This window comes from Atta cephalotes (assembly GCF_000143395.1).
Source record: "Atta cephalotes unplaced genomic scaffold scaffold00070, whole genome shotgun sequence".
Taxonomy (NCBI): domain Eukaryota; kingdom Metazoa; phylum Arthropoda; class Insecta; order Hymenoptera; family Formicidae; genus Atta; species Atta cephalotes.
Window position 1 is genome coordinate 1,221,293 of NW_012130134.1, and position 14,783 is coordinate 1,236,075.

General features: G+C 31.0%; 3 protein-coding genes and 1 pseudogene across 3 annotated transcripts; 1 reads left to right on the top strand and 3 right to left on the bottom strand.

The window, feature by feature from the left end:
• Window positions 1–774: 774 nt before the first annotated feature.
• On the bottom strand, window positions 775–4,107 carry LOC105624004. Its single transcript, XM_012205374.1, has 3 exons — window positions 4,020–4,107; window positions 3,300–3,919; window positions 775–1,782 (listed from the first exon to the last, which is right to left on the bottom strand). Exons 1-3 carry the CDS (start codon window positions 4,105–4,107, stop codon window positions 1,258–1,260), a joined length of 1,233 nt encoding a protein of 410 aa, XP_012060764.1. The 3' UTR covers window positions 775–1,257.
• Window positions 4,108–4,944: 837 nt separating this feature from the next.
• LOC105624023 lies at window positions 4,945–5,566 on the top strand (annotated as a pseudogene).
• A 44-nt stretch (window positions 5,567–5,610) lies between these two features.
• Window positions 5,611–7,283, bottom strand: LOC105624005 (mediator of RNA polymerase II transcription subunit 30). Its single transcript, XM_012205375.1, has 4 exons — window positions 7,166–7,283; window positions 6,215–6,622; window positions 5,885–6,141; window positions 5,611–5,794 (listed from the first exon to the last, which is right to left on the bottom strand). The coding sequence occupies exons 1-4, from the start codon at window positions 7,281–7,283 to the stop codon at window positions 5,696–5,698; spliced, it is 882 nt and encodes a 293-aa protein (XP_012060765.1). The 3' UTR covers window positions 5,611–5,695.
• A 3,662-nt stretch (window positions 7,284–10,945) lies between these two features.
• On the bottom strand, window positions 10,946–14,494 carry LOC105624006. Its single transcript, XM_012205377.1, has 4 exons — window positions 14,416–14,494; window positions 13,374–13,507; window positions 12,918–13,214; window positions 10,946–12,246 (listed from the first exon to the last, which is right to left on the bottom strand). The coding sequence occupies exons 1-4, from the start codon at window positions 14,492–14,494 to the stop codon at window positions 11,608–11,610; spliced, it is 1,149 nt and encodes a 382-aa protein (XP_012060767.1). The 3' UTR covers window positions 10,946–11,607.
• Between the last annotated feature and the right edge of the window lie 289 nt (window positions 14,495–14,783).

Below are 14,783 nucleotides of genomic sequence, written 5' to 3' on the forward strand. Positions count from 1 at the left end.
AACTTAACGTTAACGTTAACTTAACGTTAACTTAACGTTAACTAACTTACTACTACGTTACTACTACTTACTTACTTACTTACTTACTACTACTTACTACTCTCTCTCTCTCTCTCTCTCTCTCTCTCTCTCTCTCTCTCTCTCTCTCTCTCTCTCTCTCTCTCTCTCTCTCTCTCTCTCGTGGAGAGTTATTATTTTTACACGCGTCTTGAAATTGTCTTCAATAACGTTGTCAGTTACGGATCAAAATTGACCTGCAGTGATGTGATCTAAAAATTTGTAGATATAATTATTCAAAGGCTTTTTTCTAGCAGTGTTCTAGTAATAATGTAAATAATTACTTAAAAAAAGAATGGAAAAATATGTTATGGACAATAGTGTAATTAAACTTTTACAACAAATACTACAACAAATAATGTCTAATTATTCGTATAACTTTCCGTAATTTTTATTCGATACAAAATGTTTATACGTAAATGCATAAAATTATTTATCCAATTTCTATTTTCTTTCCAGATTGTATTTCATTAACTTTATAAATAATTTTTCCATACAATAATTAAATCCATAGATAAGAATTGTATACTAATCATAAATAATCATTAATAACATATAAATAGACTCATATAAATAGACTCTAGAGTATTTATAAGAAATTATATATTAAAAAAAAAAACAAATGCACCATATGAAATCTACTAATTGTAAGGTAATAATTACATTTATATATAAATTGGTAAGGATGTTATAAGTCAAAATGCAACTAGATAAAACTGATAGGCAATATATTTCAATAATTGACAGTACAATATGCATTTCTGTTTTTTGTTAATTAATGCCACAAGTATTTCATGAATAATTACCTTTTCCTAAATTGTATAATTAAAAAAAATGTATAAGAAAAAAACATGCTTACTAATGTATCAAAAATAAAATTATACATAGAAACTAAAAATTATAACAAAAATATGTCGGTTTTACCAGAATTACAAAATTACGAATTATATCAAGCGTTTCTAAAAATTTTCGAAATTTTAATACAACTAACTTGAAAACTAATTATAATGCATAGTAGGTACGTAATAAATTGCAATCTTATATATAAACACACTATCAATTTGTATACTAAATTAATTTAAAAATTATTTTAACTTTGTATAAGTAATTTTTAATTAAAAATACATTCTTATTTTTATAAATTCATTAGACATGATCTACTTCATAATAGACGTTAATGAGCTTTGTAAAGAATATCATTTATTTTAGAGGTATAAAACCGTCACTGATATTTAATGGTGGATATCCAGAAGGATACACTCTGTTATAATCCGTGCTTGCGAATTCGTTTGGTTGATCGGATGGGAATGGCGCGGAAAGAGATGGATTAAAGCTTTGGTAGACATTATATTTGTCGTCTTGATAAAAATTATGTTCATCCGGTGCATTGTAACCGATCTGATTGTAAGGATGCGATGTTGTGAGATCCACGTGGTGTATATTCTGTGGATACCCACCATAATATCCCGGGAAGATATGATGATGATGATGATGGTGGTGATGCGTTGTATTGTCAGGTAAAATTGTCGTAGTAGTATTTGGTCTCATAGTAGGTTTATCTGATGTTGTATCATCATCTAGTTCTTCCGTCGAATTCTGAACTCGGCGAAAATTCGAGCTTGCTCGCAAATCAACGGCATTCTCGTGAAGATATTCACGCTCTCTGGCTGTTTCTTTCACATTGGCTCGTCTCCGTTGACCCTCTTTACATCCGCGTATCGTATTCTAGTGAAATTTGTTAATAATACTTGTTTATTAAGAAAAGAATGATTTTGCTGAAGTATCTGAAATGTAGTTAGATACATATATCTGAAAATAATTTTACTGAATCATTAAAATAATTATGTAGAACATTGATGACAATGCTGTAACAATTTATTCTAACAATTAGTTTAAGTGTCCTACACAATTCTTTTGATGGTTCAAACAAAAGTTATTTTTAAACTTGTATTTATAGCTACGTTCTTTCCGTGCATGAATTTGTTAATATTATTTGTTAATAACATGAATTAATATACAAAGTCACAAATCAGGTATAAATGAATATATTTTTATAAAAGAATCAGAGTATAATACACAATATTATGTTGATAAAAAAAAGGCATTGTTTTCGTTATTAGAATATTATAAAAATGTTATCTTTTATAACAAAGTTATAAAAAAAGTTATGTTGTATGTTTTATAACAAAGTTATGTTGTACGTCTTAAAATAGAAACGAAGTAAAGGAATAATTTTTTACGAGATTAGCGACTACACGCATGACTTTATACAAGCGATACTGCTCCATTTAAGAACCAATACTTTAATGCGCGCGTTATCTTGACACGTATGCATTATGGGCCAAATGAAATTACAGGCGCACACGTCTAGTCGTTCACGCGTGGAAGCTACGAAAGGCAAATGAAGCCTTAATCATTTGTCACAAGAACACCTGTCGTACACTATGTTATTATCTGAGCATACGCGATAAGATGACCTGTTCTCGCACAAATAGATCCAGCGGTAAACCTAATACGAAAAATACGTGTCGGCATTTATCGGATATAAATAATACAAAAACTTTAAAACTCGCTCTAGAATTTTGTTTAGGATGTTATAGATTAAACAAATGTACACAGTAAGGGCAAGAGTACATGACAGATAAAGTGCCGGCCAATTGTTGTTCAAAAAAAGTTCCACGGGAATTTTTGTATGTAACGCACATAGATTTTGTATATAACATAATCTTAATTAAATGAAATTATTTACAATGCTTTAAAGATGCTTAGTAATAATAATAGTAAATTACTCGTTAAATTAATTTGTAATATTACATATATTCCAACTTCATTCTAAAATTATATTTCTGACAAGTAATTGATACGGTGTAAACTGAAAATTTAAAAAATCACAACATTAAATTTCATAACGATATATTGTTAAGTATAAAGACTTGCTTTGATTGAATACGAGGCCCTCTTCATTAATTTGAACAATTTTAATTGTTTTCCATAAACAACACAACAATGATGGCCGACACTTTGTTGTATGCTCTTGCTCTAACAATAAGTATTAATAAAAACAAATATATTATTGATACTTTCGTGTAATTAATTGGTATGAGTAATGGTTGGAGTTTATAAGAAAGCACGGTACTCTCTTTGTTGAGTGAGATGCACATCAAGATAAAACGTCGCGTGGCTTTCCGCTCTAATTTCTATTTGCTCATCGCGGCACGAGCCGAGATCTATTATATTCTTACCTTCTCTTCCGCGTTTCGATCAGCTTCGGCTCGCAATCTTATGCGATCATCAGCCCCGTTGCCCACGTTGGACGTCTCTGCATCTGTATAGTCTTCGTTATTTTCCGCAATATCGTTCGGTCTATTGTCGAACAGATTTATCACTTGCGGCGTTAAATCGTTCTGCGACGTCTGAGGTTTCGCGGCGTCAATCATCGGCGCGAGTCCAAAGGCACCGGGATAAATGAGCGGATAAGGTAACAAGGGAGTATATGGATATTGACTATAATAGGCGGCGAAGTACGGTGACGTTTTGGAAGAACCTAGATTTATGCTAAGCATTTGTGGTATCTTAGCGATATTCTTCATAGTGGAAGATGCCACGGTGGCTAATTCACCGAAGCTGAGACCAGTTAGAAAGGCTAAACTACTTAAAAATCGCCCTTTCCTCTTATCCATACCGTTGTTTATGTTATCCAGATTCCTCGACTCTATCACTTTCGTCGGTTTGCGTTTCGATAGACTGAGATTCTTCCAAAAGGTTCCCTTCTCAATTGTCGCATGACTAGCATTGTTTCTTTCGAGGAGAACGGTATCTTCTGGTTTAGCGACCTTAGTCGGAAGTGTGTCACAATACACCGCTGCAACAAAAAGAGTCGTTGGAGTCGGAGAGATGAATTCATACGACGTAGTCACAGAATCGACATTGAAATATCGCTCGAGTGTCGAATAGTTGTTTACCACTGCAATATACAGCGAAGACGGTTAAAACAATGATGAGGGAACCCATCGTCACCGCGTCGTGATCGGAACGAAAATGAGGTGACATCGCGTAGACTGTCCGACGAAATTAAAAAACTGCGGGTCGCCCCCATGTTTGACTGCGAGAAAGTGTGTTTGTAGCAGATATCGTTATAACTATGGTAATTGCATCGATCTAATTGTAAGCTTCCTGATCGTGGCAGTTACGCCTCTCATAGAAGAATGTGGGCTATTGATGTAGGATACCCGAGATTATTTCATTGTACTCGACTACTTTCAAAACTTTCATATTCGGAGAGATCTTATAAATCGGAGTAAATAAACTTCATTAAAATTAAAACTATTTGTTCTAATTATGTAAATTCTACATAATGTATTAAACAGAAAGTTTAATACATTACGTAACATTTCTGTTTTTTTTTCTTTCGCATTATAAATATACTTAAAAATTTTTTATAAAAAATTCTATAGAAACAAAGTGTAGGATCAAGCTATTTAAATCAATTGTTACATATTTCAATTATTGATATAAAACATTAGAAATTCTTTAACGATTATTTTCACAATTACTTTCATTAAGTCGACATCATACATTTTATATATTACGCTCATCTTTGCTTCACTTTCATGTTTTTTTATTGTTCCCAATATTTATAATATTGATGCAATAGTGGACTTACGTTAAACTTTAATTCAATGTTGGATAGTTTATCTGGTATTACACCATTATAACTATTGACTGGTAATACTTTGTCAGAATTCAAATAAAGCGCCAATATTCTCTTCGATGTACATGCGATCTTGTTGATTCCGCCATGAGATATTACGTCTGATAGCATCAATCTTGAGACGGAACGTTTCCTGGACAAAAAATGAATGAACTCGACGAAAATAATTCGAATATAATGAATCCAATTTGGCATATGCAACTTCGGAAAAATAAAAAGCCCGTACGTTTCTACGCGAACATTTTCTGCGTGTCATTACTGTCGGCACTATCGGTAAGAAAGTTCGTGTTTAATCTTTACTTCCTCTCAATCAAACTCAAAAGAATCGAATCGATTTCTGTCGGTAAAGTGCATGGAGATACTGAAATAATTTTATAGTATATTTCTTTTTCTTAAAATCATATTGTGCTAATCAAAGCAAATCCATTTCATTTTACAATACTTAATAATAAAATTTGAAGTATTATTATTTGTGCAGGAAATACTTGTGATAAGATAATATTAAGGAAAGAAAATATTAACTATCGTTTATTCACGTTGATGTAAATAATTTCTCGAATTATTTACATCATTTAGTGTTCATCATGCTCGACTATATCGGTATATTTGTAGATAAATCAATAAAATTTCATTTACAACACATACATATCAGGCAAATTCAGAGGTTGCGATGTGAAATGCTCTAAAGTTTTCGTGAAGAACTTGGAGACACCACTGGGAACGATATCGGAAGCTATCCTTTGAAGTAGTGACATAATTTGTTTAGACATAGACATGGACATTGATATCGATCAATGAAAGGCAGAAGGGTGTGACAAGCAGGAAAATTACAATGTCAAACATGTTATAAAAAGAAATTTATATTTTTAATGTGTTTCTTAAAATAATATGTATAAACATAATTTTCTATTTATATTATTTGGTAACCTAAGATCGACGCATATTTAACATTGTGTTTATTTCCGAAATAATGCGTCTTAGGTGATCGATTATTTCTTTAATGTGCCTATTCTTTAATATCACTTGCTGAAAAAGAAATAGACTCCATTTCTTATCGATATTTTGATATAAAAATTATGTATTAATGTAGATAATATAATCTTATTCTCGCCTCACCTCCATAATTTCCTTTCTCTCCTCACAACTAAGTCTGTAAGCTTCTGAAGTCTTTTTCTCATCAGATTTCATATCCCATTCCTCTTTTAATGGAATTAAACTTTCTATATGCGTATATTCCATTCCTTGCAGTTGACAATTCTCGTTACATTTTTCATATATTAATCTTAGACGTTTAAACATTATTTTGATCATTTCCAATTGTTCATAGACTTTTTTCTTTTTCTCATTCGCCATATTCGCTCCTTGTGCAGTACCTACATTCGATATAATGTATGTATAAAAAAAAATCTATATTTGATACTGTAACTATTTAGTTAAAAAAATAACCATTGGGTGGTTGAAGGACTTTGAGAGTTTGAAAAAGCTCTAAAGTACGACTGACGATTTCCTGTACAGACTCTTGTCCAAATCTACATAAACTAGCAGTATTGAATTCCTTAGTTTGCTGTTGTCGCGGTGGTGGCTGTGTGGGTGGTACTGGAGTCTGTGGTGTTGTGGCTTGATTATTCGTTTGATTATTTTGTTGAACCATCGCAGCTTGTTGCTGCTGCTGCAATTGTAATTGTTGCTGCTGCATCTGCTGCATTTGTTGTTGCATTGCCATGGACTGTTGTTGTTGTTGCTGTTGTGCCAAGACTTGTTGGGAATTGGGCATTCCCATGGCATTAGATCCAACATTACCAACACCTACTCCAACTCCAACTCCCATGCCAAATTGTTGAGAGCTGACCATATCTAAAACAATAGTTATTAATTGATTTCTAGTTTATAATTTGTTCTCAAGACATTTTATAAACATTAGATTATATTATTCACAAATATTTCTACAGATACCAATCCTTTAATCAATCAACCTATTTTACTTTTTAAATATAGCTTTTAAATGAATTAGAATTCATTAAAAATAATCTATTGTTTTCATAATAGTTAAATTGATATACACTTAATATATACTTAATGTCTGAAGAATCTAATTTGCAATTCAAAATTACTTGAAATTATTAAAAATTCTTACTCAGAGATAATCAGTTAAAATGTATAAGATTCTAACTTTGAAGATGAAGTCATAGTAATATTCCAGTTATTAATTTTTTATGTAACGTTGAGATATAAATAAACAGGACTATCAATTGAAAGTAAACAGACACAAAAATAGACATATATCTATTTCTCTTATTATTTACAAATTACATACAGTATAATCAGATATACATATCGACATAGGAATGAAAACAAATGAAAACATTACAAATAGGAAAGAATTCTTCAAATACGTACTCCCTTGCTGTGGTCCCATCAAACCAGAAACCATTTGTCCACCGCCAAACTGTGTGCGCATAGCTGACTGCTGCACATTGGGAAACCCAGATAGAAAAGGATGTTGTTGTCCAGCCATGTTGTCTTATTTATAAATAGTGTTTGTCAATAGATATATCTGTTATAACAAGAATCAACATACTCAATTAATTATCACAAAAATCAACACAGTCAATTCCTAATTATTATTTTGAGGTTATATCATGTTACATGTGCCCATCGGCTGTAATTTTAAACTTGTAAACATTATTTTTACTAAGGAAACTTTGCAATTAATTTTACTTCCACACTACAAAGTATTTTATATGAAAAATAAAAGAAAATCTGTCATGTTGTCTAATCAATTGTCAAATTGATACCGAATTTTTCAAATTTTTAATATCGTTGAATTACCTGATTAATATTACTAATTCGATAAGCGATATCACGTTATTTACAAGAAAATCATATGAAAGTTTTTCTCTTCGATACACTCGTATAAAAAGCCGTCAAACAAATGCGTCTCCTTTCGTCACGTGAGGAAATTGTTGAATCAGTTGAATACATCGCTCAGTGTATTCACGCTATGCAGGCAATACAGTTAGTTATTTTTATCATTGTCCTTGTATGCACTTTCTACTTTTTCCATTTGCAAGCAACAAACGATTCGGTAATGCGTTATAAATTGATAAGACGTACGTGTCCTATATTTATAAATGATAATACGTCGATATTTCATCGACGCGACGTTTCGTGCAACAATATCTACTGCTGATAAAATATATTTCTGTATCTGCTCTGTCTAGAGATCTTTCAATAAAGAGCGCAGAGAGAAACCTGAAAGTAGACATCCCGGTCTTTTTCATGTATCTATCAAATCTCATAAGGTAATGTCCACGTTTTTATGTTCTTCTCTGTTATTATGTGGATTAAACAAGGACGAATGATTAAAGACGAATGATTGATTATTCATCTTTGTCTAATTCACGTAATAGAAAAGAATCACAAAAACGTGGACATACTCTACAAGATTTGGTACATGAAAAAGTCGGGATGTCTACTCTCAAGTTTCTCTTTGATAAGAGTCTGAACATATTAGGTAGTAAAAAGAAATCCATTATTTTTCCATTCAATTTCATGCAAAAATAATGGATTTCTTTTTACTACACCTAATATAAATACGGCAATATTTCACTCTATTTTGCAAAGTATATAGGAAACTCTACACTTATAGCACGCTTAGACTCGTTTTCAAAATATATGATTATCTAAAGATTAAAGATTATCAAGAAATTCATCAATGAAATACATTCGAATTTCTTGCTAACCTTTAATCTTTTAGATAACCATATATTGTGAGAACGCAGTTAGTCTTAAAGTATAACACGCTATTATCCAGTAAACATCGATTAATAATATCATAATATTAATGTTATAACACATTATATATGCATGTATTAACATATTATTGATTAGTTTTGTGGAAACTATCCCCAGAGAAAGGTTTCTTTGATTCAAAGATATTTCTTTGAATCGAAGAAATGTACCTTCTTCTGGATCTGTGATGATTTTATTTTATTTTCTATTTAGTTATTTTTCGATTACATAGTCGTTTATAATATACAAACAATCAGAAAAAATAAATCATGGTAAAAAATGAAAGATAAATATAATCACAAATTTTATAATGAAAAAAAATTATGTCATTTTTAAATTCTAACAATTGTACAAAATTGTTAAAACTTAAAAATAATATAGTTTTTACAATGATTTAAATAAACATTATTTGATAAATTTGAAACTGTATGCCTTAATATTTCTAAATACAAGTGAATTCAATAACATTCAATAATAACAAAAATTGAACTAATATATCGATCAACAATATATTAATTTTTTATTAGTAATTTATAATGATTCTCTAATTTATTCTCATATGGAGAAAAATGATTTTGGATGAACGCAAAAGGCTTGCATCTAATTGTCGAATTTGCTGTTTATTATAACAAAAAAATTTGCATATTATTTGATAAATATTTTGCATTTGTTGCAAATAATGTTTTAGCGAGTACAGAAAAGAATAAATATTTGTTATACCTGTAAATAATTTGCGAATGGAATTTGCTGTTATAGCATAGGATTAGCGGTCAATACAAATTTTTTCTTCTCGTACAATTCTTATAAAATTAACGAATAATTTTTTTGCTTAATAAATGATCATTATCAAGAGCTTTAATATAAATTAATAATTTTAAATTAATAATTGAATGTGTTCTAATATTTTCGAACAAAAAGATTTCGTGGGAAGCGACGTTCGAAGAGGAGATAGGGTCAATGCACAGGGAGTTAAGGTGTGGAACATAACAGTCCAATTTGTCGTTTTCCAGGAATCTCGTTCGTTCGTGCGTTCACGCGAGCTTAATTTTTTCCGTCAGTATCTTCCGCGACACAGCCGCAATCGTCACAGATGCGTGCTTGTTCGCGCCACTTTCTAACGAGGAAGACTAATTCACACGTGCCACTCAAAGAAAATTCCGTTAGCTTACAATTAGTAGAACAATGTCAATAAGCTGGTTAATGATTTTCCTGCTGTTGACGGATTTTATTCTGATAAATAGCGATCGGTCATCTGTGAATAGTATTGATGCGGAAAATAAAGGAACAGATGCTGATGCGAAAGATATTAATCTTTCAAACACAGGATCTAATTCATTATTTAAATTTAATGATTTTGAAGCGTCGATGGAAACTCAGAAAATTCCAATCTTCTTCAGTCATCAAGAGACAAAGCGTCATCAGGAAGATGAAGGAATGTTTTCAAGGAGAATGGATTATTTGATCGATGCTTTATCAAAGATTGCTAAGGTTCAATCATTTGAAAAGGATCCCGCTTCAGTCAGACATTTGGCAAACCATTTATAATGGATCCATTTATAATGGATATTATATAAAGAATATTAATGGAACCGACACGTCTTACGTCGATACAGAACTGTCTTCGAAACTATCTTCCAGTGAAATTTCTGACAATTCATCAAGCGGACAAGATAAATTTCACTGTCGAGCTACGGGACGTTTATATATCGAAGATGAAGAAGAATATTCTTTTGTATGCACATCTTGGGCAAAATGTTTATTTTTTCGAGTAAGAGATTTTTTTCAAGATCATAGGAGTAGTGTGCTGTTAACATCGACGGCGATACTCTTCATAAATTAAACGACCCTATCATTCCTGCAAGTAATCGATTCAATATTCCGGCTATTTTAATTTTAAAACCGAACATGAGAACTACGATATACGTAATTAATAAAGCATTATTTTAATACGTATAGTAACAAATAGTTGACAATAAAAATATTGAGTGAATGTCCGTCTGTTTTACACGATTAAAAATCAGTAGCAATATATAAAATTGTTAAATAGATGAATTAGGGATGCGGTTCACTTAACGCGACAATTGCTTCGAAACTTTTGATTGACCAAGAATTTTATTAACTGACCAATCAAAAAAATGCTCTGAAGCTTTCGTAGCGTCAAGTGGACCGTAGCCTAAAGTAAGTACGTAGAGAGTGTAAAGGAAATTATCGTATATATTTTATGTCGCATAAAATTTGATTATAGCGTATTATTTTCTCAATGATTTATCTAGTTTCAATTAATATTACTTGCGATATTATTTATATACGCTATTGTCTAATTGTATATTTACACAAATAGTAGGTGGATATAGTGAATATAAGAGGAAAATTCAATATATATGTATATTTTTATTCACTAATGTGAATAATTCTGCAACAGCGATTTTATTAAAGACATTTTAAAATAATGTTACACAATAGTTTTGTCATTAACATAATTTACAATGTGCAAACAAACTTTACAAACTCGGGAGCAGTAACAGCTATTTAAAAGTCTGTAAAATCCATAGTATAATGAAGTATTTATGATAGCATAAAGAAGTTTTATCATAAATAATACAAACTAAAATTATAAAAATTTCCCTTTCACGCAAGTAGCTTATGCTTGACGCTTATCATTTTATAGCATACAGGATATCTACAATCAGTTACACTTTTCTTCGATTATAAATAGATACGTAGATATGTCAAAATTATTTCCGTGTAATGAATTTTGTAATAGATTTAATTAAAGTGCAAAAATAACTTCGCGAAATAATTTTTAGAAAAATTATTTTAATTACTCTTAAATATCGAAAATTAGCGAGACAAATGTGAAAACATTGCTTTCTCGTGAAGTTTACACAAGAAAGATATTTTATCTTGAGATTTCTTTAAAGAAATCTATGATTAAGATATAGATACAGAATCTATGATTGGAAAAAAATGTAAATGATTAGAAGAATATCCGATATTATTGTAACAAATAAATTATAAAAAAATTGAGCTTAAAAAGTTTTAAACACCTAATCCATTGCATTTTCGTCGGTAGGCTGTGTAAAGTCTTTCATTTCATTTTCATTTGGAAAATTGATGGGTGAGATTTTATCTACATTTGACAAAATTTTTGTTGGATTTAGTATCTTAAAAGACGATTCCTTTTTATCAATTGCAGCGACATTGTGTTCATCCAAAGATTTCGAACAATCTGTATCTCGAGGTACTTCTAGCAAATCTATCTTCACATCGAGTGATTTCTTTTGAATTTTTTCAATTTTAGATGTAAAATCTTTATTGGTTTCATTTTCGTTTGGCAAATCGATAGGCAATAATTTATTTACATTAGACCAAATTGTAGCTGGACCTTGCCCTTTAATTGGCAGTTCCTCTTTCTCCGCTTCGGGTGTAGCGATATCGTAACCTAATTGTGAAAAGTCATTGTTTTGAGAAATTTTTGGCAGATCTGCCAAAGTTCCGTCGAATGGAACTTGCACTTTCATTGGCGCGATAAAATTGTGCATTCTATATTGATTGGGTGCATTCTTGAATGATCCAGAATGTCTGGGATTTGGAGCGTAGAATTCATTCGGTTTAGTCTCTTCTTTTTCCACCTCGATCGCCAGTTTTTTCAACTCTTCTTTTTCTTCGTCGGAGAGTGGATTAATCTATAGAACATTTTAAAAATTTATTATTTTACAAATAACAAGTATACATAATTTTGTATTTAAACATTTTTTTGGCGTTTTATCGACATAGAAATCCTATTTGTATTGAGCTTTATATATATTGAAAGATTTGAATAAATAAAGTAATTGACCCTGACGAAAAGCGTTTTCTAATTGTTGCGTTAAAGATAAGTCGAAGATGTTTATTCATTTCCACATTCTAATACCGGCTTATAAAGCTCAATCATCATTCTTGATGATAGGATCTTTAAATGCGTCGCCGCATATATCGATGAAGCGACAAACAACATCATATAATTCAAAGAGATTTTTCTTTTAGATTATATGTAAACGTCAAACAAGATAAATGTACGGAAATTGAAAATGCGTTATATTCAAATTAGTAATTCTTTTCCTTGGAATTAAATGCTATTTGCCGCAGATACAATTCACATGAAGTAATCTTTATTTTTAATGATAAAAGGTATTATAGGATGATAAATGCTCATTGAATCACCGATATTGAGTCATTCTTGCATAGTATTCTAAAATTTCTCCGAAACTAACAAATTAACTGTTTTTTGATATTTTTTTGCAATTTTGTTTAAAAACTTTATCAAAAAAATAGATTTGATTAACTTCGATTATGATTAATTATTGATTATTTCTACCTCAAATTCGGGTCGTTTTCTAGAACTCTTTTGCCTAGATCTTCCTCGATAACGTCTACGTGGCCTGCTTTCATTATCATCAGGTAATGTATAAATGGTTAGAAGCTTTGGTTTGTTAGAGTCCCCTGACTGGTTATCGTTGGCAGTGGCGAATGAACGACTTTCCGCTGCTCGAACATGCAACGGATAATCATGTTCTCTTTTTGATTCTTCCAAAAGTATGTCTATGCTGTCGTCTTTGAAATTGTCAGGCGAGAAATTGTCGTGAGCAAGCGTGTGATCTATCTTCTGCAAATTCTATCATATGATATAAGATTAACATCCCTGCAGTAAACTGTACTCAGTTTCTCAGTTTACGCGGCACTTATGATTTACTTTAAAGATAAATTGATATGTTTCTCTTATAATAAGTAGCAATTATTTTCGTATTTAAAGGCATTAATGGAATATTGATACCTTAACTGAATTTGATGTCTCTCTGAAAGCTTCAGCCAATTCGGGATTTATTCCCTCCAACGGTTCATCTCCGTATCTTATATAAACGGGAACATAGCCCGGGATGCTGGGCAAATATTGAATGGGACTCGAATCTAGAAAAAGTTGAATACGCTAGTTGAAACTACGCGGTGAGAAACAATATGTGTGCTTAATACGGATGATTACGCTGGAAATGCTCACTTGGCAAGGCGAGCTTATTGGCTATGATAGCAATGCGGATATTTAATTAGTTAGACTAAGCGCTCAGTTAAATCCCACCATCTGTGAATCATAAACTTCGCAACCAATTGATTAAATTGACTAAGTAGCTTGTGTTTCTATTGTCAAATGATTTAATTTCTTTAATTAAAAAGTTATAGAAATAAAAATTGTGTATACAAGTTGCATTTCTTTCAAAGAACGAAATTATTTAGACTTAATCAATGAAAATGTTCTTTTTATATATATATTAATTACTGATTATGACATAATATACATTTTAGATCGAACTTAGTTATTTTTTATAATATTAATTTTTTTAAATAAAATTTTAATTCCAATTATTATTTATTTTATGTTAATTAAAATTTTAATGTTTTTTTTTGCATTTCAAAGTTTATTAAAATTTATTTTAATGATTTTATTTGAATGAATAAATACAAATATTTAAATATAGGTAAATAGAATTCACTGAGAGAACTTAATAATTTTATAATTTTATAATTAAAAAAATTGAAATTTTTTATTTCATTAATATTTAATTGATATATTATTTTACTTGCTTATAATTAAAATATGAGTAATAATTAAAAGATTGTCCTTGAATTATTTTGTAATTTAAGAAAATACATGATTTATGTGATGGTTTTTAAAATTTATTATTCGCGTTTTTTTTATCTTGGAAGTAGCACACTATAGCTATAATCCTGAATTGCACTGCACAACACTAATCCTCCAATGCGGTTGCATGTTATCACATATCAATACTCGTCCGGGAATCTTGAACGTTTTTCTTACTCACAGGCATAGCCAATGAAAGGTACCAGGAGTATCAGAAGGGAGATAGTCCTGGTACCACGCAGCGTCCCGGCAGCCTGCATCTTTGAACGGTACTGGGCCCGGAGCATGGGGCTCTCTCCTTTATATGTACGGTCCCCTACCCTTTGACTAATATTACGGAGAGACTCCTCGGGGTTAGCATCAGGAACAGCGTTCCGTTAATATCGAAACAAAAAGTTGATCTCTTCTTTATTTTCGGTAATCAAACCAAACGAGCAACTTATCGCAATTCTCTGTTTCTCTCTTCTCTCTCTCTCTCTCTCTCTCTCTCTCTCTCTCTCTCTCTTTTTTACGCGCCGATAATAGGTTTTGTACGACCGATCATCGCGT